Consider the following 27,311-nt stretch of genomic DNA (forward strand, 5'->3'; position numbering starts at 1 on the left):
TTCGCGTTGTCCGGGGTACGGCTTATATTCCGGTGGTCAATGTGGGGACGACTGATATTCTCTTGTACGCACTCTCAGTAGCGCCCAAGTCGTCAGTTTACCCACAGGGGCAACTGACAGCTACTGTCTCTTCCCAAGTAGCCTCGAGCTCCACTTCTGGGCTTGCCCCGCAAGTAGATCTGTCCATGTTGACAGAGGAAGAGCAGGTGGAAGTGAGGTCCTTGCTACAGGAGTATAGCTCAGTCTTTGCAACCCATGATGGAGACTTGGGCTGTACCAGCCTCATTTCTCATGACATTTTGCTCCTGGATGATGTCCCTGTGAGGCAGAGATACCGCCGTATCCCCCCCTCTGAGTATAAGGCTGTAAAAGCTCATATCAACCAGCTTCTTGAAGCGCAGGTCATCAAGGAGAGCAGTAGTACTTGCCTCACCCATCATTTTGGTCCGCAAGAAGGACGGAAGTTTGCGCTTGTGCGTAGACTACCGTCTTCTTAACAGCAAGACCCGGAAGGACGCTTTCCCGTTGCCTCGCATCGAGGAAAGCCTTGATGCACTCAGTGGTGCCCGCTGGTTCTCAACCATTGATCTCGCCAGTGGGTACAACCAGGTGTCAGTGTCGGAGGCAGATCGGCCCAAGACCGCCTTTTGTACTCCATTCGGGCTTTTTGAGTTCAACCGGATGCCTTTCGGGCTGTGTAACGCCCCAAGTACTTTCCAGCGGCTGATGCAGAGGATGTTTGGAGATCAGCAAGGTCAGTCTCTCCTCCTGTACATTGATGATATTGTCATCTCCTCCTCTGTGTCCCAACATCTGCAGCGGCTGGAAGTTGTGCTTGGTCGCCTTCAACAGGAAGGCTTGAAAGCCAAACTTGCGAAGTGCACCTTCTTCCAGAAGGAAGTTAAGTACTTGGGCCATGTTATTTCCAGTGAGGGTGTTTCCACTGACCCCGAAAAGATTGAGGCTGTGTCCAAATGGGAACGGCCCTGTCAGGTTTCCGAGCTGCGCTCCTTTTTGGGCTTCGCCAGCTACTACCGGCGTTTTGTGCCGGGCTTTGCCCAATTGGCCAGCCCTCTGCATAAGCTAGTGGCTGAGCTCACCAGCAAAAGGTCCAGAAAAGGGCCTGATCAGGCGTTTAGTGCTTCCTGGTCGTCCCAGTGCGAGACCAGTTTTGAGGCCTCGAAGGCAAGGTTAGTGTCAGCTCCTGTTTTGACTTATACCGACTTCTCTCGTCCTTTCATCTTGGAGGTTGATGCTAGCCATAGTGGCCTTGGGGTAGTGCTCTCCCAAGAGACCGACCGAGGTGTTCAGCCTGTGGCTTATGCCAGCCGAGGCCTCAGGCCCACTGAGCATAACATGGATAATTTGAGCTCCATGAAATTGGAATTTTTGGCATTGAAGTGGGCCATGACCGAGAAGTTTCGGGAGTATCTATTGGGGCATAAGTGTCTGGTCTTCACTGATAATAACCTGTTGAGTTACCTGCAGTCCGCCAAGCTTGGAGCCACTGAGCATCGTTGGGCTGCCCAGTTGGCTGCCTTTGATTTTGAAATGAAGTATTGCTCAGGTCGCAGTAATTGGAACGCGGACGCACTTTCTCTGCAGTATTTGTCTGGTTCTGGCTTGGCTGAGGGTGTTGTGCCAGGCACTTCAATCCCCACTTCCCTCCAGCTTGCAGCACATCCAGACCTGGGAGTTGTGGCAACCCAGGGTGTTGTATCTGTTCTTCCATCTCTCTCCTCGGCTGATATTCGTGCCTTGCAGGCAGATCCCCTGATCAGTGAAGTTTTGGTGTTTTGGCGGAGACAGGCTAAGCCAGCTCCCGCCGAGAGGCCACAGGTTTCAAAGCCAGCAATGGCTTTGTTGCGTCAGTGAGACCACTTGGTTGAAAGAAAGGGTGTACTCCACCGACAGGTCTTTCAGCCTGATGGTGGAAGTGAATTCGTCCAGCTGATTTTGCCTGCTATCCTGAAGCATGAGACCTTAAATTGGTTGCATCAGGAGCATGGCCACCAGGGCATTCATCGGACCACCGACTTGGTGAGGCAGCACTGCTACTGGCCGGGGATGTCTGTGGACATTAAATGGTGGGTCCCAGAGTGTGAGCATTGCCAGGTCACTAAAGACGCTTCCACACAGTTTCATGGGTCATTTGTTTGCCTCGGAGCCCAATGAAATTGTGGCCATTGATTTTACCCTGCTTGAGCCTGCCCGCAACGGTGTTGAGAATGTCCTGATTATGACTGATGTCTTCAGCAAGTTCACCGTTGCTGTCCCCACACAGGACCAACGGGCCTCCACTGTGGCCCAGGTCCTCTTACTGAGTGGTTCTACAAATTTGGTGTTCCGAGCCGTTTGCATTCAGACCAGGGTAGGAGCTTTGAGAGCGCCTTGATTAACCAACTTTGATGTTTGTACGAGGTCACTAAATCTCGCACTACCCCGTACCATCCAGCTGGCAACGGGCAGTGCAAGCGGTTTAACCGAACCCTCCATAATCTCTTGCGCACTCCTCTGTCTGCCCCAAGTGTTGTTTTCATATAATACCACACCTCATCAGGGTACTGGAGAGTCACCTTTCTTCCCATTGATTTCCTCTTGGGGTGAGTTCAGGATCCTGTACATGGGGAAGTACAAGATTGGGTTGCTGTTGCATCAAGCCAGACTTAGTGTGGCCTTTGAGGGTGCTCAGGAGCAATTGCTGGCAGCTGCAGGTCGCCGGAAGGAGCGGCACGATCAGCAGGTTTGGGAGGTGCTGTGAGCGTGGTCGTTTTTGCAGAAAGAGGTCAGGAGATATTCTGTCTTCAGATCAGGATATTTATTAACACACTGATAAAATAGAGAACATGTACATGGATCTCAGTCTTTTGGGAAATCGCAGTCTGCAAGCAGTTAGCTGCAACCACCCGCCAGATTGAGAATGCCTGACTTATGATTATACAAAGTTTTAAAAAGAAATGTGCAGCTATCTGATTGGTCAAAACAGGTGGTGATCATCGTGGTTTAGACTTCAGTGCCCTCTCCTTGGTCCACAGGCTGGTCCCAGCCTGTTGGCACACGACCCATCCAATTCATAGGAGACAGCGCCCTGAAAGAGAAGATAGCTAGACCCCCCTCTATATGTAAATTATGTGTTACCTGACACGAGATATCTTAAGTTTCGTTTTCTGTGTTTTCTGAGGTTAAGGTCACATTGCCTGTGTGGCTATGTGTGTGCAGCTTATAGTTACTGGAGGGCATGTTGGTTGTGTTACTATGTGTATGTAGCTTATTAAGAGATGTGAGTAAATATGTAAGTCTAACAAATCCCTCCTTTTACACCTTTTAAAGTGTAAATCATGAGGTAAAATATAGTTGAAAAATAGCCATGTGAGAGTTTTTGGTATCCCTTCTTTCACACCTTTTAAGGTGTGAATCCACAGTGTCAGGACTAATCACAGATTTTACTTTTGTTCTTTTTATACAGCAGTTAGTGCAAAACGTAAATGTGTAAAATATACTTTTCTCTTGTTGTTCTTTAGTACCACAGTAAAATAACAGCTAATATAAACATAAAAAAACAACAACACATAGAAGTATAAACACACAAAATATGAAAATGTAAAAGTAGAAAAAGTATAAAACTGAACTAGTGCAATATGTAAAAATATTAAACTTAATTAGTGCAAAATCTAAAACCGAACAAGTGCAAAATATAAATGTGTAAAATCAAACAAGTGCAAAATATAAATGTGTAAAATCAAACAAGTGCAAAATATGAATATAAAATCAAACTATGCAAAATATAAATGTATAAAATCAAACAAGTGCAAAATCAAACAGTGATAAAAGCAAACAAGTGCATAATATGAATTCATATTCAAACAGTGTAAAATCTAAAAATATAAAATCAAACAAGTGCATAATATGAGTTTAGAAAAAGTACAAAATAAGAATAAAAATGAATGTATTGTATCATGGTGTGACAGTGTACAGCACTGTTAAAACCCTTACTTTTAACAGATCCTCCGCTGTGACCTGAAGCCCTTGAAACCTTCTGTTCTTAGAAAACTAGCTACACATGTCTGAGCTTACATGTAGAGGTCCATCTCTCCGTCAAGATTGAGCCAATCTGATTCTGGGAAGAGATCAGGAACCCTCTGTTCATCACCCTCCTTTTGCTCCCCTGTATCTGTCTGTCATGTCACTTAAAAGGGGCATTTGGTATAATGGGGGTTCGGCTTTTTCTTTGGACAGAGCTGTCACAATCAAACGATTTATCAGAGACCTGAGGCATGGGATGAGACAACAACCGCAACAGACCAGGATACCGAGGAAACAACCTGCTGAGACCAAAAGAGAAATATTGAGGATATATGTGTGTGTGTGTGTGTGTGTGTGTGTGTGTGTGCGCTCACACCCTCTTAACCCTCCTAACTCTCAGCACCCAACCCTCATTTTACCTCTCCTCTTACAGGGACGCTGCTCTGTGTGTGCTCCTCTGTGTGTGTGATTCTACTGTTGGTGTGTGATTTTGACTTACTTGAAGAAAGCTCCTTTCTGACTTCAGGATTTTCATCTAAAATACCACTGCTGTGGCTGAAGGGCAGATATCCATGCAGTATCCTAAACAGCAACTACACTGAGCTGCCACGCTCTCATGGGTTCATGAGAACAGGAGTGGTACAGGAACCACTCGGGGGGTATAGTGATAGGTTCCAACAATACACACACAATGACAAAGGTTAATGGTGAGCAACAGAGGAAGAGAACAGGCACACCAAAGATGGTGGATTGGCTCAGAGAACCAGATTCTTATAGAAAGATGGCATACCTTAATCTCTAGAGTATTGCCCCTGTTTCAGGTATGTACCGCAGCCAAAATGAATAATGCTGAAGCGTGGAACGTCAGAGCCAGTCTCAATCACAATGTTGTCCAACTTGATGTCCCTGTGGAAGACATTTTGGAGTGGATCTCAATGAGGGCATTGACGAGCTGTTTGACTATGATCTGAGAGGAAGAGAAAGAGAAACACAGACATTGGCTTAGCTTACGAAACATATAGAGTGGATACATGAATCAAAGTGTGTGTGTGTGTGTGTGTGTGTGTGTGTGTGTGTGTGTGTGTGTGTTAAACTGGCTTAACAAACATGTTCACTTAGCCTACACTGTTTAAATTTATACATTTTAGTACAAGCTAATGTTTGTGTTAAAGAATTTTTGCTTACATTTTTGTTTTTTGTACTTGATACTCAACAGTTTTGTGGGCCAGGTTTACAGTAACAAATGGTCAGTGGTTTTATAGTTGCCCTAGCATACTTCACTGTGTGAGTCTTACACAATTACAGACACAAGTCTGAATGCTTTTCAACCAGTTTAGTTCTGATCAGACACAAGAATTGTTTGTCATTGGGACATTGAAGAGAACAAACATGTACAAATAAAATGCCTCTGTACTATTAACAGCATTCAAGTAACATTTCCAAGAGGATTCAAGAGGTAACATTACAATCAACAAGTTGTATTACTGTTCAAAAATAGAGCATACAGTGTTCAAATGAACTTCCTTCAAAGAGCTTGGAATTTAACTGACATCAATGGTATAAAAAAAAACATTGCTGCAGTAAACACTAAGCAACCAAAAAGTGCAATTTCTGTAAACTCTTATTGCAGCTGCCAAGACATCAGACAAGCCTTTATACTTGCCTTTAAAAGTGCAATTTGTGTAAACTGTAAACAGAAACAACCGTAAGGATAGTGACAAATTTTGGCTAATCTTGAAAAGGTCTTGGGTGTACGAGAACTGCCTTACACCGCCCTCAACAGGCCTGAAGGACAAATCTGCAGGGTTAATGGTACTAAGTGCGTGTGTGTGTGTGTGTGTGTGTGTGTGTGTGTGTGTGTGTGTTCTATTACTTGAGGAGTTTTGTGGGAATACCTGATGTATTGGATTTGGCAGATATAGGTGTTGTGATGGCTGATTTGAGTGTTGTGATGGCAAATGGCCTTGTTGGGCTAGTGTTGTGGGTAGGGGCTGCTGGACCATAGTGGGCCAAAGAGAGAGAAAGAGTTTATTTTGGCAGTCTAAGTCTTAGTATTGTCTAATCAGCAGCCTGAATATTGCTGTGACATTCAGGCCACTTACCCAGCCTGAATGTCACTATCTAACCAGAAGCCCCACCCCCTTGGGGAAATTTCACTCAGATTGAAATTTGCCCCAGGCGCTCTCATAGACTTGCATGTTGAGATTTTTTTTTTTTTTTTTTTTCCAAATTTTGGACACTACAATTCATTTCTATGGGCTCCGGGAGGACTTGCCCAAACGTGATTTCGTTATACGCACTTATGCATGCTCAGACGATAGGCACAGCGGGCGGAAAAAAAAAGAAAAAGAAAAAAGACGCGCCGGGAGAACGCAAGATCAACATGGCTAGCATGCAGGCCATGCTTTTCATGGAGAGAGAACTTGTCAGGAACATGCCTGATTGTGAGAGGGTATAGTGGTCTGTGTATATTTTGGCAATTGGATTTTCTGTTCTGAAATGGTTATGAAATGGTTCTTTGATTTTCGTTTTAAAATACAAAAATTTAAATTGAAATACAAGGCGTTTTTCCTTTTCATGATCAAAACGGGATACATGAATTTTTAAAAATGCTTTGATTTTCATTTTCTATTTAGAATAACAAAAAATCAAACCAGTAAGAGACAGAAACGTAAAAAGGTCAGTTTTTTCATTTTCTGAGACCGGATGTGGTCAGCAGCAAGAGCGCCAAATATGTGTGCCGGTGTGTCCACTCCTGTTGGATCCTAGGCTAGGCTTTCTACCATGAAGTTATTTTAGACATGGCAGGAGAGGATTATGCACGATTATAATCACAAATAGTTAATAAATCACAATAAAGAGCCTCCCCCTACCATCACTTCTAAGTAATCATCACGGGTGGAAGTAATTAATTACAAATACTCAAATTACTGCAATTAAGTAGTTTTTACGTGTACTTTTATGAGTAGATTTTCAAGTCTGTACTAGTCCACAAACCACACACACAAACTGCCCTGTCTAATGTCATGATAAACATATATCAGCAGGAATATGGAAATCATGTTATTTTGTTATTTTCAAGACAGGACCTACATATGGGAGAAGAATGATGAAGGGGTATTTCGCCATGAAAGGAGTGCATGCTGCAGAGACACGTATTGGATCAGTGGTCAGAACTATGCATCAGCCTTATCATGAAGCAAGGCGTCAGGCATGTTACTGTCTCAGCCTTCATATTTTACATCATCAAACTTGTGTAATTTATGTCTAACTATGAGCTTGTGTGTGTGTGTGTGTTTTGGTGCTTGTTTAGCTGCAGTTACATAGCACAAGATTTAAAAAAAAAAATCATGTTTTTATCGTATAACCAGATCAAGTGCCCGAATTTATTTTTAATTTTCATTTTGACTGAGATAGTACAAATAGACATGGTTACATTTAAAAAACTTTTAACTGATGCAGTATATGATTAATGGGATGTTTTTATACTGTGAAGTAGTGTAAGGGAAATTCTCCTTGTTGCTTGTTGAGAGTTGCTAATTCTCTGAAGAATTATAGACTCGGTGTGATGAATCAGGTCTCTTTAATACATGCAGCATGGAGGGAAGACTCATGCAGAGTGTTCTCTGCAGATCTCCACAATGTCTTGGCTTTTATACTTGACAACAAATGGTTGTCACAGACACCTGGTAATGATAAATCTTTCCTTCAAAAACAATGTCCATTTGGGGGAGTTCACTCATCCTGTTTCCCAGGGTTCATACTATACCATAAACTCCTCAGGTACAGTGAATCGCACCTTAACCCCTCTATCCTGTGTCCCTCACTCAATTGTCCTTTGCTCCTCTTTCTCCCCTCAGTGACAAAAGGCCGTAAAGAGTTTTACAATTTACAGACTGATTTCCAGGATTAGGAAGTCATCTAATTCCTACAGTAGTTACATTTTTCTCTCTTTTAGGGTGCCCGCAATCTCAACCCCATACCATATCATGCTGAATACATGGGACACAAGATTCATATGGACCAGAATGAAAAACTGGCCATGTTTGGAGTCACCCATGTTTTAGCCCTTGATGGCTTCAGCAAAAAGGTTGTTGCTCATTCTACTATGCCAATGAAAAACAACCTTACCATCTATGAAGATGTTTTCAGGTAATAGTCTATGTATTGCTGTGGACAGTAAATGGATATTCTGTCATTTTTTCAGTGTAGGCATGAGTGTAGTCTCTTTCTGGTTTTAAAGGCTGCGTTACAGTAAAAGGATGCATCTTTAGGAATTTCTTAGACTGTGGTAACTATTATATTCTCTGCCTCTACCGGCTTGGTCATCATATCCACTAATGAGTCGTTATTAAAAATATCTTATGTGTCAATGTCAGTAGCAACAGTAGTCAAAATATCAACATTGTGGTATTCAGTCAAAGATATTTGATATTCGATTTTTTCCCTATTACCTAGCCCTATGTCCCACTAGTGTTTTTGCACTGGTCATTTGCAGACACTGGTTTATATTCTCAAACTCTTAAACCCCTAAACCTGAACCCCACCTATCAGTTATGCCATTCAGATGTTGGAGTGAAAAGAGAGGCTGCAACTAACAAAAAACAACATGTTGTTACCAAATAAATCAGACTGTCCCTTTCAAGCCATTGAAATAGCTGTATATATTGCATGACTACCACATTCATGATAAACTGTGACTAAATGATACCTGCTGAACGTCATTGTTATAAACCATTTTTACTGAGAATGTCTGATTTGGAATGGTGAAGTCTTAAAATGGACTTTTTCATCCAATAGGCCTGCAGTACTTGCCCATGGTATCTGGGACCAGGTGCGAGTCGATCATGGCAAGGAGTTTTACTTGACGTTCTTCATGCAGGAGCTGCTGTCGTCTCATCGCCACAATCAGGAGAGAAGGCCTTGTGTACAGACTTCATCCACAAAGGTACATTTTAGTTTGTGTGGTTGCTTCAGCAACGCACTACTTGTTGTATGCCTGCCTTTATTATCATTACTATTATGGTGACTTCAGCAGGTATTCTTGCATACATTTTATTATTACTATGCCTTCCAAATTTTAGAGTTAGCATTATATTAAACACATTACCTTTTGCCAAGAAGTGGTTTATTTATTTATTTTTTTTAATCTGGTTATTTCTTTCACTTAAAACAACTGCAGAAGCAACCGCACTGTAGTTATTCAAATTTTATATTCTAGTTATGTGATGAGCATTGTTTTTTTTTTATCAAACTTTGGGAAAATTTAAAAACGGTAAATTTACTAGCTCATCAGTCAATGTCCATAATACCCAGATAGGTGGTCAGCATGCAGATTTCCTGGTAAATGTGCATATTGACTGCTGAGTCCGTAAATTTACAGATTTACAGGAATTCTACATAATGACCATTTTTCCTGAATGGACTATAACATGTTTTTTTTATTAACACACCAGAACAAATTGAATGATATCTAATCTGTCTTCAGAAATTCAGAAATTCAGAATCATGTAGTTGATCGAATCTGGCCTGAAGTCAACAACCGTGTCAACTATCCACTGAAGACAACCTTACTGCAGTTGGGGGATCAAGAGGAACTAGAGATGAATGATGGCCTTGTGAGATACTGTGTGTCCAACCTGACTGTCCAGTTGTGCCAGATTGGTCTCACAAGACTGGTGGAGTCATGGAATTCTCACCGCATTCCAGGTGAAATAAACCAGTGTTGCGAAGATTAGAATAATTACAGCGCGCACTTTTAAGATTCAAGAACCACACTGATTTCTTTGTTTTACAGGTAAAGGTGTACCAAACAACTTGGCTGGCAGTGGTTGTCCCAAAAAAATTCCACAGGAGCTGTTGCCTCATTCAGTTGAAGCAGCAGACCTTTAGAGCCAACAGCTGGGCTGCTCATTGACAACACTTTCTACTTTTGGAATTGATCCATTTTCAACTGAACAGAACAGACTTACAGTTGAGAATCAGTTTGCAGAGAAATATTCAGACATTTCAGTCTTGTTCTCGAAAGCAGTGAACGAGGACTTTGCCCCATACAAAGAAGCATTGCTTTATCTCATAACAACAACTCACAATGTGTGAAAAGACATTTGCTGTATTTGAACTTAGTGGACCTTTATAGCTGGGATCCTCACTGACAACACATTCTACTTTCGGAGAATCAACAATCAACAGAACAGGACAAACTTGAGAGTTGAAAATTGGTTTGCATAGAAATATTCAGACATTTCAGAATTCTCTAGAGCAGTGGACAACAACATGGCTCCATACAAAGAGGCACTGCTCTCTCATAACCACAACTTTAAAGAATGTAAATTAGTAACTATAACAATTAAATGGTGGCAATGGATGTTTGGTAAAGATAAATGTTAATCTCACTAAAACAGTGAACACTAATATGACGTCATCCAGCCCAAACATGTAAATGAATTCACATTACTAGTACAAGAACTCTGACCCAAATATCTGAATCAGTAAAACAAACAACACAACTTGCCCACAGTATTTGAGTATGAAAGTGCAAAATGTTACTCCTCTTCAAAAAGGGATCTCAGAACAGAAAATGCCTCTGACAGACCATTAACTTCAAATATGTTGCTGCCTTCGGTGTTCCCTCTGCATTTTGCACAATGCATAGAGGTCAACTGCCACTGTTCCAAACATGTTTTGTAGCCAGTAATGCTTCGGCAACACTCTGTGAAGACTGGCTCATCGATGAACTCTGAAAAATAAAAAGAGAAAACGAGTCCTTCTCTGTGTCCCCATCTGTCCTTAATGTGTTTTTAATGTACTGGATGACAGTGTTTTCTTCTTCTTTTTTGCTCCAATGATTCAGGGTTCCCACACATTTTTACCAACTCATTTTCAAAACTTTTCCATAATATTTTACCTCATTTAAAAGGCTTTATCTAGGTACGGTAGTTTTAAATAAGTAGGCTCACGCAGTGATCAAAGGGTGCAATAATGAAGCTCTTAGTGGAGGAGAGGAGGATGAGGAAGAGAAGAGGAGATGAGAAGAGGAGGAGAAACAATAGCCATAAACACTGTATATTCAAAATTTTTCCCGTTAATTTCAAACCATTTCCAGGTCTGGAAAACACTGTTTCTAATTTAAAAACCTTTCCAGGAATTTCATGACTGTGGGAACCTTGACTTTTAAAAGATTCTTTGTTATTGTATTATTACACAATGGGCTGTTACACAAAGGACTGCATCAATACATGTATTGAGGAGGAAAAATAATAACCAAAAACAGTGTATATTCAAAACTTTTCCAAAGCATTCTGTTAATTCTGAATCATTTCCAGGTCTGGAAAACTCTTTTTTTATCATTCCATAACTTTTCCAAGAATTTCATGACCATGGGAACCCTGCATAATGCATTTTCATACACGGGGAGGCGGCTTTTAGTCATTATGGCCCCCGACTGTGGAACAGCCTGCCGGAGAACTTTTTTTAGCCTTTTTCTTTCTTTTAAGCCTATTCATAAAAATATTTATTTCCCTCTCATGTCTTTTTTTTTTTTGTCCCAACAGATTCTGATGGTGCTATCTGCCTGGTGGAGCCCCCTCTGTTAAGGGGCTGTACAGCCTATTGTAATAGGACCCAGAGATGCAGACCCGAAAACAGAGGTTGTGTGAAACAAAACAAATTTATTAATAAAAAGGAAAACAGAAAACACGCTCAACGAGCGGATAATACTTAAACAAAAGACGCACTCAAAAGGAGTGGATAAACAGAAGGAGCACCGACGAAGCGGGTATGACACGAGGCACGCGTGGAAGCGGCAGGCAGGCACTGAAACAAAGGAAAAACACAGCTCACTTAGAGACTGGGAAAACGTGGACAACAAAAAACGTAAATCTGGTTGAGAGAGAGAGACTAAAGACATGTACTTACGAACCATAAGACCAAACATCGACAAGGAGCTCGAGGAATAATTCGGCGACGAGGAGCAGGAAGTCCACGTCTTAAATACTCTCCCTGATGAGGGAGAGTGACTGCAGGTGAGTCGCAGTGGGAGGAGCTGGCAGCAGGTAAGGGGCTGCCCAGCCATGGAACCAGGGGTAGACAGACAGACACACACACAGGGAAAAAGGAGAGGAGACACACAGGGAGAGACAGGAAGCCAGGATCGTAACACCCTCATGCCACAACAGACCTTGTGACTGTAAGTAGGCAATACTCCAAAGATTTTGCCAAATGGTAGTTTAAGTATACTGAAACATATCACTCATCTAGGATGAAGAGCATGAAGAAACTGTGTCTGCTGCCTTTACAGAGGGGGATCCAGAAAGGCCTATAGAGGTAACATATTGATATGTTACTGATAGTTCTCTTCCCATTTACATTTCTTAACATTCAACAACAATATAGAGTGTGACATTTAGCCTACACTGAGGAATTAACACATTCTCATCCTCTATAACAGAGCATGGCTGGGCAGCAGCAGGAGAGTCCCTCAACTTCCACAGCACAGATTGACACAGTGAGATGGATGTTCAGTAAACACCAGAGGTTCATTCCGTGGAATTCATGTGCAACTGTATAATTTAATGTCCTCCTTATGTATTCCCAGTTACCAGTAAAAGAGATTTATAAAATTCACCTGCTGAAAAAAATCCAAAAAACCAACAAAGAAATGCAATACTTGGACCGCCAGATTAGGAAGGCAGATTTAGAAATTGAAATACTGGAACACAAATTAGAGGTGGGTGCATGGTCACAGGTGAATTATGTTAATTATGTTAACTATTGGAACATTAACTAATCTAGCTCTTTTATTTGTAGGAAATAAAGAAGACCAAATGAAGTGTGTATTGTGTCTTTATTTGACTGCTGTGGTGGTGGTGGTGGTGGTGACTCAATCTCTGAAATGACTATGGCATATGGTGTCTCTGACTGCTCTGCCGTCCTGCATAGCTGGCAGGTGGATGGGGTCATCATCAGGGTCTTCAATTTGTAGGGCAGGGTGTCGCTCTCCTCTAATAGTGGCAATATTATGAAGAACAACACATGCCACAATGATATCACAGGCCCTCTCAGGGGTCACCCTGAGGTGACGTAGGCACTGGAAACAGGCTTTCAGCAGGCCTATGGTCATCTCCACCCGGGCTCTTGTCCTGCAGTGAGCCCGGCTGAAGTTCTGTTGGGGGCCTGATTCAGGGTCAGGGTAAGGAGTCAGCAGCCTGGGTTGGCATGGGTAACCTCTGTCACCCAGCATCAAACTCTCCTGTAATGTGTAGGGGACACATCAGAGTATATTAAAGGAGGGAGACAGGTGAATTATATTGTGCAAATCTTTAGGCTGCTTACCACGTTGCAGTCTGTTGCTCAGGTTAGACTCGCGATAAATCCTTGAGTCATGAACAGACCCAGGCCACTTGGCCTCCACATTGGAAATTAAGTATGCAGCATCACATACGATCTTGACAGTGCAGAGAATGACAGATGTTGAATTATGATGCAGTCTTTAACATTTTGAAACAGTAGTCAATCTACATGTACCTGCACATTTATGCTGTGGATGGACTTCCTATTCACATAATCTGCTTCATTATGTGAGGGAGCCGTGATGGGGATGTGTGTGCCATCTATGCAGCCAATCACACAGGGAAATCCTAAAAGAAATTAAAATTACTAATCCCATTCTGAGATTGCAGCACAATGTCATTAATGGAATATAATTTAAAATTCATTTGGATCTCTGCATCATTCACCTGCAATCCTGTGGAACTCCTCCTTGATGACTCTGACAGGTTTATGTCCAGGGAAAACCACGAAGATGGGTAATAGCCGTTTCAAGGCGAGGCAAACTTTTCTGACCGCCCTGCATACAGTTGCCTTGCTTAAGTGCTCTGCATCTCCGATGTTATACAAAAAACTCCCATTTGCAAAGAAACGCAGCGCAACACACAATATCTGCTGGGATGTGAGAGCACGACTATGGCTGGTAATGTTGCAGATATAAGGACGGATTAGGTTGTGGATGTAGGTGATGGACTGCGACGTGAAACGGTACCGTTCAAAAAGATAATTGTCTGGAAATGCCAGAACATCTATGCGTGGTCTGATAACCATCTCCCGACGAATATTTAATTCCCTGCGCAGTAATGCTGCACCTTCATCCACGGGATCGTTGTCAAAAGGACATGCCATAGTGGAAAAGTGGACTTCTCATATACGCCGACTGGCTGATTATTTTTTTTTAAACAACAGACGGCAGAACTATGTTATACCAAAACTCGCCTGCTGCCTGAATGAATGAGGAAATCAAAAAACGTGTGGCTGACAGGGGGCGGAGACAGAGAGAAACTCGAGGTTCATTGAGAAAAACCTGGTCCCGACCAGGTTAGGTTCATAGAGTCTGTTACCATGGTAACTGACCGAGAGTTTAAGTTACCTCTCTCTGTGAAACAGGCGAGAGTTACCCCTCCTCCTCTGGTTTGAGTTACCTCCCTTTGTGAAACGGAAAACTCTGAGTTTCCTTCATTTCAGGCTTAACAAACTCAGAGTTTTCACAAAACCTGCTTTGTGAAACGGGCCCCAGGGCCGCAGAGACCGTTGATGTTTTTAAAAAGAGGCTCAAGACTCACTTTTTTAATCAGGCTTTCAATTGCTACGTCTGATTTATCTCATTCCTTTAATCAGGCCTCTTATCTTATCATACTTTAGTTGTATGTTTTAATGACGTGACTATTTACTATTTATTTCATTTACTCAGTTTATTTATAGTTTATCTATAGCTTTCATTTATAATTTATTTACTATTTATTTCCTACTCATCTCATTTCACTCAATGTTCATGTCTTATATATTGTATTATTTTACTCTATTTTATCTACTTTACTTATTGTCTTATGAACTTTTCTTCCTTTAAATGTTTATTTTATTTATTTATTTATTTATTTTTATTTATTTATTTATTTATTTATTTATTTATTTATTTATTTATTTATTTATTTATTTATTTTTAAATTCCAGTGTTTCCCCGGCGGGTCCTCCACACTGAGAGATGTGTCTGATTTGTTGCAGGGGGGGGCTGTCCTCGGGCCCTCTTGGCCCGGCTGGTTGGGGGACTCCCTACCTTGGTGTGGGGTCCACTGGTCTGTCTTGCTCGGGTGGGCCCGGGTGCGGGTGCCCCCTGTGCTCACAGTCCCTGATGTCTCTCGGTGTGGACGACCCCAAAGGTGGCCTTTTCCTCAGTCATTAGTGCCCTGCAATGTCTCGTTACCCCTGCCATCGTCTGCAGTAAGAATGTGTATATGTGTGTGTGTGTGTATGTATGTGTGTATGTGCTTGTATGTGCGCATGTGTATGCATGTAGTTGAGGGTGGGTGTTTGTACATACGGAGGGTGGGAGGGATGGGTTTTTATTGTTGCTTTATTTTGATTTCTGTGTTGTTTTCTGTCTCCAGTCTGCTTGGCAGTCCAACAGTGGAACCCGGTCGAACCGCTTGGCTGAGTCAATCTTGGACAGAGATGTTTCAGGGGTCTGGATGTCCAGTGTCCGTAACAGGCACAGAGTGTCTTTTGATGGTTATTTAACCCAGACAGGTGGGTCGAGGCTGGCTACGGGTCTTCGGCGATGAGAGCTGGCGGCCGTATGGCAAAACTTTAGATTAATAATAAATTGAGAGTCTCTTCGATGGCTGGTTGAAAATGTCTCCAAAATTATTATTATTAAGTGACTAGAATTTTAACTTTGGAAAAATGTGCTGCTTAACGTGGCAAGCAAAAATTAAAGTTTCACGAAGATAAAAAAAAAAAATAGAAAAGAACATTTTCTGAATAACGAAATCAAGCTACTCAGCATAACTATGAGCAGTAAGAAAAAAAAGGCTGAGAAGACAGTGAAACAAGACGAATAACTGAAGACCAAAGAAGAATGGTTGAAGACTAAAAAACTGAAACAAAGGATGAGAGAAGACTCAGAAGACTCACAAAAGACTTAAAAAGAAACTGAGCGTCTGCTGAACGCTACAGACAGTATATTTGCATACAGATTACATACATAATACATAATATACAGATTATGGGCTGAGTACTGTAAGAACATCCAAAATTAACTCAGACATGTAGATTCCTTTATCCTGGTGTGATAGAAAAGAGGCACACAAACAAACAACAGTTTGCTTTAGGAATGTCTAATTTACAACCCATCAGCATTATCTGATCTCAGATTCCTCTGAGACCTGGCACTTGTCCATTCAGACAGTTTTATTGTCCTTATCTCTCATTGAGCTATCAAGAAAGAATTAGCATCTCCGTGAGAAACATCCTGGGTGAAAGGTAACCTTAGAAGTAGAAGTGTCGGGGTTTCCCGCTTCCCTGAAGGAATGTGGAAGAGGTGTTTCCCTGTAAACAGTCCAAATGGTCAATAACTCTTAAAAGTTGGGATGTTTTATGACTCCATTTCTCCTAAAGAAACAGGGGGGAAAAGGGGTCAGTTATAGGTCAGCTCTGCGACACACCCAATACAATATCCACATTATCCATTTCAAGTCATCATTGGGCCCTCTAAGCTTTGGCAGCCATGGAGCACCAGGATATACAGGCATCATCATTTTTATAGTGTTCCTTGATCACTGCAGGTGCTCTCAAAAACCTGATCCTGTCGACAATGCCAAAATATATATCAAGGGGGTTATGGGTGTGGGATGATGGTTAGGCAAAAAGCGATAATTTACTTTATTGTAATTTAGCAGATTCTTATGAGGATTTATTGGGGGTGAGAGCAGCTCTGACCATGATCAAGGAGCACACGACAACAGACTGGGTTAAGATAATTTATTGTGGTCTTGGCTAAATAATTAAAATACAGGGACTAAAAAGGCTAAAAGCAGAAAAAGATATAATAATTAAATGTGTGGCCTGTCACTGTGTGTGACCGACAGTAGCAGTCCTATGGCTCCTTCTCTCCACCCTCACACGCCTGGGGCTGTCCACCTGCCACACACAGAGCTATCGGCAGTATCATGCACACATCAACCAAACCAACACACCGTTCTAATTTACCAGTGTATCTTCCTGTGTTGTCCTTAGGGATGCTGACACTGGAGGAAGGCCTCACATTCAAGGGCTGAAGTGAACTCTATGACTTTACTCAAAAGCATCCAAAAAAAAAAAAAACACAGATCAAACAATAAAAACAAGGATCAAAACACATCAAAATCATAATCATAAAATGTGGAATAAATTAAGTATTAAAAACATGCCTTCAATCCATGAATTACAAATAATCCCAATAAAATCCCTTCCGCCCTGTGACATACACATCTTATAAATTCTGCGAGGGGTATGTAAATTTATCTGTAAAACTGTGTGTAGCGCTGTGAAACACGCCATTTAATGATAAGAGTTAATTCAACTTTATAGTCTTTATAGTATAACAATTCATGAAGTATTATTAAAATTAAAGTTGTTATGGGGAAAAAGATTACAGCACCTGATTTGGAAGTTGCAGTTCAGATGCAGTAATGACAACTGACTGGCAGATAGAGAACATGACTCATAATGTTTGACAAAATAAACATACTGTGCAAGAACAATTCTCTTTTCTACAGAGCAAATACATTTTCATATTCATATTCATAGAACATTTTATTAGTGTTACTCTCTACAGTATTTTAAGATCACAAGAGTCAGGCTGCAGTACCTTAAGTGTAACAATGAATTTAATAGATTTTCTAAACCAGGGGTAGAAAAACGCATAGATCACAGGGTTAAGGCAAGAGTTAAAAAACAGCAGCCAGACTACAAAAGTCGAGGATGAACTACTGCCTTCAATATCCTGGCCGACAAGGGCTGGAGCGTAATATGGACAGAAACATGTTAGAAATACAAATACTACAACACCAAGCGTCCTGGCAGCTTTCATCTCAGACTTCTTAGCTGTTGCTGTCTTTGAACGCTGTAGTGTGACAGCTGCAATATGTGACCGCATAGCTTGAGCCTGAGACACAGCCACAACAAATATTCTCATATACAGAAATATGATGACAGTTATGGGGCAGATGAAGGTAAAGACAAAGTCAGTAGTTCCAGTGATGTAGTTAAGGACAACTACACACTCTCCAAAGCAGGAATTCTGTGAATCAGGTTGTCTCAGAAAGTCCTTTAAAATTATACAATTATAGAGAACAGAGCCAATCCAGCACAGACAAACACAGATCTTTGTTCTGTCCAGAGTAACTCTGGTGGTGTAATGTAGAGGTTCACAAATAGCCAAATAACGATCAACTGATATGAGCACCATATTTCCGACTGAGGAAGAGGTAATGATAAAATCTACAACATAATACAGAGCACACATGAGGTCACCCAGGAACCAGCAAGCTTGTGTTAAGAGAATTTCTATCGGCATCAGCAGGAGGCCCACGAGGAAGTCTGAGACAGCCAGGGAGAGGATGAGCAGGTTGGTTGGACTATGGAGCTGCCTGGGGAGGAATCATTATTATGACATTATCAACATGGTAGCTTGTTAGTAACAGCAGTAGCAGCAAAGGCATTCATTAATTATTTTGTCTCAACATTGTGTTTGAATATCTTATTTTTTCTAATGAGGAACACAGCATTAGTATCAACTGGGACATTGGCATTAGAAGGAAGACATGTAATGGCTGTAAATTTTCATGATGAAAATATATGAACTTATGCTGAAAATTTATCTCTGCCTGAAGTGGGAGATAGAGATGATGACCAGCAGGTTGAGAGCTGCAGTGAGCACAGAGATGACAGACAGCAGAATGTAGATGAGCATGGCATCGGACTGAGGCAGCATGGGTTTCTTGCAGGAAATGTTGACTAGAAGAGGGAAGCAGAGTTCAGCTCCACCTGGAGACTCCATCTTCAGAGAGAGAAGAGAAAGCACTTTCTTTTATTGAGCTGATTTGTTTTTCATTCATCTCTCCTCATGTCTCTCTCTGTACTCCTGCTAATTTAGTCCCTCCTTTCTGCTATCTGCGGTCATATTCATCTCAGATTTCATCACCTCCTTCCACATCTCACTTTGCTTATTCTGTCTGTCTGTCTGTCTGTCTGTCTGTCTGTCTGTCTGTCTGTCTCTCTCTCTCTCTCTCTCTCTCTCTCTCTCTCTTATTCATCATCCATTGCTTTGAAAACTGACTTTCTTGATGATGGTTGCCATAATCAAAAAATACACACTGGGGGCTGCTGTGGCTCAGGAGGTAGAGCGGTCGTCCACTTATGAGGGGGTCGGTGTTCCCTAGCCTTGGCAGTCCAAATGAAGTGTCGTTGGGCAAGATACTGAACCCCAAAACTGCCCCCGATGCTGTGTCATCTGTGTGTAAATTCATATGTACATCGCTTTGGATAAAAGCATCTGCCAAATGACTAATTGTAATTGTAATTGTACAAAAAAAAGTCGAGTTAATTTAGAGTCTGAAGTCCCTCCTCTCTACTTTCTGCTTTCATCTTCCACTACGTTTACACGTAGCCGGCTATTTTCAAAACGGACATTTCACCCTCTCTGTTTTCAAAAATAACAGCATGCACACATGTCCATTTTCAGAAAACTTTTTGTTTACATGAACCCATGTATGCATGCCGTCAGGACATTCCAAATCTGTTGACGGCAATATAACGAGAAGCTCAAGCCGACGTTAGCCAATCAGAATCCCAAAAATAGCAACAAAAGCAACAAATCACTTCTTCTTTCTTGTTTGAAGAAAAATGATGCCAGGATCATCATTCGTATGGACTGACTGACGCCCGGAGCCTCGCCTGAAGGCTCATCAACATTGGACGTCATTGATGCTACTGTCGTGTCTGAAGTAGATGTTGAAGGAGATCCTGATGATGACAGTGTGGCACCACCATTACCACCAGTTAAGGAGAGGAGAGATCTTGTAAACATATGTATACAATTGTTATTAGTAGCCTAGTTCCCTGTATGTCAGACCTCATCAGACGGATGTGGTGTGATAAGTTCATTTCATTGTTTCATTGTTCACACAGTCACACAGAGAGGAGCTCATCTCCCTCTCAATTCATAAATGCTCTTAGTTAATGCTGCTATCAGTAGCAAGTCACAGATATGTAGTAAAGATCTAAAATGTCACTGAAAATGCTCTTCTCTGACCGGAGTCATGAGTGTATGACGCTCTCCCACCACCTCACATTTTTTTTATAAATTAATTAGAGACAATTTAATTGATTATATGATAATTGATTCATTGTCATTTCATCCTCCCCCTATAACATACAATAATATCGTCATGTAGAAAGCTGGTATTTGGAAAAGATTCCCCGGTAGTCACTGAAAAATGTTCATTGAGAAAGGGTCGGAAATAAAAATGTATTTATTATTATTATGAATTTCTTGACAGGTCTCATCTTGTAGTCAGTACATAACTGACGACGCAAACGTGGCATTGTTTCCTGGGGCATCTGGCGTTTTCAGCTCATTGGACCTCAATCCAAGAACTCATTATGAGGTTCATGGTGAGGATGAGGCAGGGCCGGAGTGGGACTCATTTTCAGCCCTGGAGTTTCATGCCTCAGACCGGCCCACTTTAGATCACGACCTATTATTATTGAAATCATGTAATTACAACCTTACATTTAAAGTCTACAACAGCGCACTGTTATGTAAAGCCTTGTAATTCAGTGCATTTTTCTAAAATATTTCCAATTCAGTGCAAGTAAGGGTTGCTTCACAATGTAAATTTATATCAACAAGTGCACAACCTCAACTTTATTCTTTACAACACATGCTTTTCAACAATATCTGAATCTATATTCTGTTCAAACAAGTGTTCGTTTGGGTGTAGAAAGTGGTTATATTAGAACTAATTCTTGCTTGTTCACACACTGTTACAACAGCTCACCTATTCCTTCCATACTGACAGGAGCCATCCCCTCATCACTACTGGCTCCTGGCTCTGCTTCCGACACTAAATCACATTTTAAAAATGGTCATAATTCTCACCCTGTTGTCACCCATATCCTCTGTTGTATTATCCATTATTCATATTCATTATCTTGTTGAATAAATGTAACCGGGTGGTAAATTTAGTCAGTACTACCTACACTCAGGTTTTAAATAGCACTCAAAATTGTTAAAATGTTTATACATGTGCTCTTTGTTGTTTTCTTGTGTTGCACAGTTTGAAAAAAAAGATAAAAGATAAAAAAGATAGATTGTAAGCAAGTTCTGACAATTTTCTGTGCAGTTCCATGTTTTGGCCATGAGGTGGAAGTAATGAGTTGCCGTATTGTCACTTTGCCAAGTGCATTATGGTCTATGCTTCCTGTTTATATGTGAACTACCTGGAGATTGGCGGTAACAGCCGTGCTGAGACATTGTGGTAGAATTAAGTGGGTATAAACAGATATGTCTTGTTAAAATCATCTTATCGTCTTAAAGATGTTATCTGTTAATATGTTAACCGGATGGTTTGATTTAGGCACGACTGAAGCGGATGTGGGATGATATCGAGCGGCAGCCGTGACAACTGTGTTCCAAGCCGCATGGTAAAGTTAGCTTGCATTAAGCTATACTGTGCTAGTTATTTGTTACCTGAAAACAGTTTTATTACATGACAGTGTTGGGTTCAATCTCCAGGTGTGTGGTGAACCGTTTTGAAATGTAAGTTAACAGGTTACATTTGCAGAGTAATTAAGTGGGTTTATGATTTTGAAACACATTTTGAAAAGAATGTTTTCTGTTTTTTTTTTTTTTTTTTCTGTCAATAGTTTCAGCCCACTGCTGTATTTTCTCCTTCTGTTTCATTCTTCTTTGATTTTATTTGCCATTTCCTCTTATGGATAACACTTGTTAAGCTGGTTAAACCGGCACTTGGTAGCTTATACACAGTGTTAACAGACTCTGCTGCAGAAGTTACAAATAATAAATTTGAAGCTACAACAACCCCTGACGTATTGTGTCCTGTGTGGCATCTAATTCAACAGGCTACATAATTTTGGTACCAGGAGTGGGGTGTAGCTAAGCAGTATATTTTGAGATTGCCGACAGAATGGCATATTTTTATTTTTTATTTGGGAAATACGGCAGTGGTGAAGATTGCAGCCGAGGTCCATTGGTGTTTGAGTCCGAAAGGCGCCAGCTGACTAGTGATGTAGTGACGGGCAGGAGACGACCTGAGGTGCTCTAAGGGCTGCTGGTGCTTCCCGAGTGATGTGACTCATCGACACATAGGAAGGAGATTCAAGCTGAAACTTCATCGGCATAGAGCCAGATCAAGTATGGATTAAAGCTAGAGACTGTCTGCAAAGTACCCTTGACCCACATTTTTGAACTGAACATTTGCACATTAGACTGATTCAAGAAAAAAAAACAAAAAACAAAAAACAAATGTTTCATCATGTCAAGTGAGTCCAGTGACGACGGTGCTACAAGTAATGATAATGCACGGTTGGAGCAGGATATAAGTGGAGCTGCAGGTCCCAGTAAACATGCTACAGGTGAACTGCAAACTCAACTACAAGAACCTGCCAGATTACAAGATGAACTCACCAGGTTAAATGATGAAGTTAGAGTTCAGAGGGAAAATGTTAATAGTGCACCCACACGTTCCTATATCTATGTTCAGGTCCAGACATTTATGGGGGAGTGTGATTCAGATGGGAGGTCTGTAGAAGAGTTTATCGAAGAAGTCAAAAGGGTTTTAAGGTCAAGAAACCAAACAACAGAAGAACAGTGTGACTATCTACTTTCTCTGTTGCGTGGTCCTGCATTAGAAGAGGTAAGACTGTGTCTGAGGGGTCAGTCAGCAGGACCTAGTGACATATACTCCTACCTCAGAAATGCATTTGGTGAGAAACGCAGCACCACACAGCTTTTGCAGACCTTTTACAACCGTAAACAAGCTGAAAGTGAGGATCTTCATCACCGTAAGAACGAACAGTACAAGTTTGTTCAAAGGATTAAGTTGTGTTAATTCAGAAATTTAAAAAAGTTAATTCATGGTGATTTTTTTGAGTTCTCTTAAGTGCAGAGTGCTCAAAAACTCGAATTCAGTTTTGTCACTGAACTCGCCGTATGCGACATCACTTCCAGCGAGTGGAAAATTCTTGTTCCCACATGGCGACTCTGAAATGCAGCGGCAACTTTGCAGCAAGATAATAATTCAGATATATTTTTCCGAAATGTCATCTTTCTTGTGGAAACTTCGCTTCCAGACCGCCAGGGACGACCTGTGGAGTTAATTTTGTTGGCTTGCAGCATTTTTTCAACCGGCCGATTTTACTTTCTCTTTTCCCTTTTTGAACACATGGTGAGTTGTCCTTCTTTATCATTTACCTCCTGCTTAGCGAATTATTTGTTGTACTTTTCATATAAAAGTTATTTTTATATTATATATATATATATATATATATTATTTTAGGCCTAACATTAAGTAAGTTTCATGTTAAATTTAAACCAAAAACAATATAGTTTATCATATAACATTCCACCCCCCCCCCCCCCCCCCCCTCCAGCTACAACCGCTGTAACATTATAGCCCTCCAGCTGCGTGGATAATAACTGAATAACGTTAGCTACGTAAAATGATTATGATGTTTTAAATTCTTTTCCCCCTATATATTTGGTCTGACTGCAGAGCTGCACGTGGTAATTGGCCTCCACGAAGTCTGGCACGGTTCAAGTCACATTCATTGCATGACGTGGCTGAGTGGAAACACCAGTAGTGACAGCTTTTTGTAAGCCTTTTTCTATTTACAATGAAATAGGTACTGATGTTGTAATTTTGTTTAGTATTGAAATAGTTTTTGTATAGATAGGGTCCTTATTCTGCTAGGGAGTTTAAATGCATTAAGTCAAAGGCTGAAAACACTATTTAGCCCAGAAAAAAGGCTCCTTTGTAGTTGGGTGTTACATGATGTCTGCAAGCTGGTACGTACTGTAGATGTTTTAGACATCTATTGCCTGCTTACTAAAAGTGCTCAGTTTTCCAATGGTTTGGAAGTGCAAGCTTTGTGCTGCTGCCTTTGATGAACGGGCACAGTTGCTTCAACACTACCGTTTGCATCATACCAATTTGTCCTCAATTAGTCCATTGGCATGTCTGTATGATGACTGTATCTGCACATTTCAGTCAATAAATGCATTGGAAATTCATTTAACACGGATACATACAAAGACAGTAGAACCAAGTCAGGTGGGATGTGTGACATTCATCTGTCCCAAGTGTGGATACAAGCAGCCATTCAATGATAAAAATCTTCTCAGTCATTTAAGATCACATTTACAAAAAACACGAGATGGTGGATTGTCCATTCAAAAATTGTCACTACCGTACTAACGTGTATTCCTCATGCAATGCCCACAAAAGTAGGACTCATCCAAACTGTGATGTCTCAGATTTTAAGAATGAGATTCTTCACACAGAAACTGATAGCTAGTCAATGCAGACTGAAGCTGAATCTGATGAGGGTGACCTTATTCAAAGTACCCCTGAGATGGGTACTCCTACGGGTAATCCTCTGGAGTCTGGAGATGACACAGACACTTTGCGAACTCAGTTGAGGAACAACTTAGCTTCTTTGTTTTTGAAAATGCACAGTGTTCTTCACGTATCAGAATCAGCTATACAGGACATAGTTGAAAATTTGGCACAGATATTCTCGTTGTCTAAACCTCTAGTGAGAGACTCTGTCATCAGAGTTTTTCAGGAACATGATCAGGTAATTAGTGACTCCCTTCTTAATGAATTAGTGGAAGTTTTGATGAAAAGTAACATTTTTGTCAGTGCCACATCAGGTGGTGCAGAGCTGTCCACTGCTAAGCGCAGGAAAACATTTGTAAGGGCCAACAACCCTTTGGTAATGCCAGTGCAGTACACTATAGATTCTAGTGGACACACAGCAGTGTATGTGTCAATACTACAGATGATTCAAACAATATTTAGGAATACTGACATTCTTGAATGTCAGTATAGGCACAGCTAGAAAGATCCACAAACTTTGTGCAGTATACTGGTTGCTTGCCAATGTACCTAGTAAATATAGGTCCAGTCTGCATGTCATTCAGCTAGCTCTTCTATGCAAAGTACCTGATCTACAGAGATGTGGTTATGAAAGTGTACTTGCACCTTTGTTGAGAGACTTGGTCAGAGTATCAGAGGAACTGTATTTTGTGTGGCAGCTGATAATTTGGCTGCCCATGGCCTTGCAGGCTTTATGCAGAGTTTCCAAAGTAACTATGTCTGCAGATTCTGCTGCTGTACTGCAGAGAAGATCCAGTCCAGAGCAGTTTCTGAAGCAGAGTTCAACATGAGCACCAAGGCCTGCCATGATGTTCATGTGCAGAATGCTGTGCAGGGAGAAAATGCAGCTCACTTTGGTGTTAAATGTGAGTATGCACTTAGCAAGGCTTTGCGACATTTCTATCCCATTACTGGCTTCCCACCTGACATACTTCATGATTTATTTGAAGGTATTGTGCCAGTTGAGTTGGCATTGTGTATCCGTGAGATGATCTGTCGGAAGTATTTCACTCTTGAATATCTAAATGCACAAATCCGGAGATTTCCATATCAGCATGCTGATAGGCTAGATGAACCACAAGTGATTCCCCAGGAACTTTGCAGCCAAACTAAGCATCGGTGGGAATGGGCATGAAAATTGCACTTTGTTGAGGTTATTACCTTGTAGCGAAGGAGTTCCTCAAAATATGAAATAATGTTGGGCGCCAGACTGGAGAAAACTCAAAAAATCAACCTGCCAATATTTTAAGACAGATACTACCAGAAATAACCCAGAAAACCCCAGCAGCTGGTCTCCTCGCCACAAAATCACACAATAAAAACACAACAGAGTGATCCAGTTAATAAGTTTTCTTATTAACAACCAATTATTAATCAAAACATATCAGATCAATAATCGACTCAAATGTCTCTCAGTTCATAAAGGTTCGTTCATAAAACAGAAACCAAATTCCTGCTACAACCTCTTATGGTAGGAAGTTAAGTCCCAGAAGGAGATGAAGCCTGGGCCATATTGATGGACCTAAAAGACATTGTGCAACTGGTATTGTCTCCATCTTTCACAGAGGAATCCATCCAGTATATGCAAACCAAAATAAGTGATCACCGACAAGGTCTTCAGTCGGTATTTCCAGACTTTAAGCTGTGACCCAAACATCATTATGTTTAACACTACCCTGAACTGACCAAATGTTTTGGGCCTCTTGTGCACCTATGGACCATGAGGTTTGAAGGCAAGCATCGCTTTTTCAAAAGGGTCATACATGATACACATAATTTCAAGAACATTTTGAAAACTCTTGCTACCAGGCATCAGCACGTGATGGCATACAATTTCAGTGCCCCAGCATTTTTCAGACCTGACATACAAGCTTCTAGTGTCACCTCCATCCAAGTTTCCACACTGCCTCTGGTGGCAAAAAACTTCATAGAGACAAAGACTGATAGCCAGAACATATACAGTGCACCAAAGGCCTCCGTAAGTGGCATAGAGTTTGCAAGGGGAATGTTTGTTTCTGCAGGTCAAACAGGAGGACTTCCAAAATTTAGCAAGATTGAGCACATCCTGCTTGTCAATAACTCTGTTTTCTTCCATTGCAGAGACTACAACTGCTGGTACACTGAGCATTTGTGCTCATTTCTGCTGATGTATTCAGAAACTTCTCTGTGCATCAGCTATCAGACCTTAACGACACAGGAAGTCTCCCAGCGTACAACACTGATGGGCATTTAGTGTTAACACAAAAAAGACTTATTTTAATCAGAGGCTGAAAGAATTAAAATGTGTTTCAAAGTGGTGACCTGTAGAAAGTCATGGAGCAATGTGGGGAAAAAACACAAGGATAATCTCACATCCAATAAGCCACTGACACTGCCCAGTTCCCACAAGCCTGGAAGAAGTGAACTAAGTGATTTTTTTGTTTATTGTTTTGCAAATGCTACACTGTTACATAATGCTAAAATTATACATAATACAAACCAATCAATGTATGTTTTTTCATTCAAAACTGAAAATGTGCTTGAAATTGTAATTCCAAAGCTAATGTTCCTAATGAATCCATTCTATTCTTATTCTCTAGGAAATGGCAGCTCAAACGCTCCTTCTCCACATCCATACCTCGACTGACAAAGTTAGGAAGATGACATTATCTCAACCAGATACTGTAGATGATCTGAAAACAATAATCAAAGAAAGATTTAAGTTAGACTTTGACTTCAGCATATCTTTCAAAGACCCAGACTTTGATGAGCAATTATGTTCCCTGGTAGACATTGAGGAGCTTCCACAGAAGGCTGTAT

General features: G+C 41.1%; 1 protein-coding gene across 1 annotated transcript; it reads right to left on the reverse strand.

Annotated features, from left to right (window-relative positions):
• Positions 1–17,659: 17,659 nt before the first annotated feature.
• Positions 17,660–18,889, reverse strand: LOC139340333 (trace amine-associated receptor 13c-like). Its single transcript, XM_070976110.1, has 2 exons — positions 18,717–18,889; positions 17,660–18,479 (listed from the first exon to the last, which is right to left on the reverse strand). The coding sequence occupies exons 1-2, from the start codon at positions 18,887–18,889 to the stop codon at positions 17,660–17,662; spliced, it is 993 nt and encodes a 330-aa protein (XP_070832211.1).
• Between the last annotated feature and the right edge of the window lie 8,422 nt (positions 18,890–27,311).

Source organism: Chaetodon trifascialis, chromosome 12 (genome assembly GCF_039877785.1).
Source record: "Chaetodon trifascialis isolate fChaTrf1 chromosome 12, fChaTrf1.hap1, whole genome shotgun sequence".
In the NCBI taxonomy this organism is placed as follows: domain Eukaryota; kingdom Metazoa; phylum Chordata; class Actinopteri; order Chaetodontiformes; family Chaetodontidae; genus Chaetodon; species Chaetodon trifascialis.

What these genes read in the sequence shown, in the direction of transcription:
- LOC139340333 (XM_070976110.1), bottom strand. Translation starts at nt 18,889, where the DNA reads ATGGAGTCTCCAGGTGGAGCTGAACTCTGCTTCCCTCTTCTAGTCAAC. An exon ending in ATCTCTATCTCCCACTTCAG is followed by an intron (nt 18,480 to 18,716) that starts GCAGAGATAAAT and finishes ATTCCTCCCCAG; the next exon opens with GCAGCTCCATAGTCCAACCA.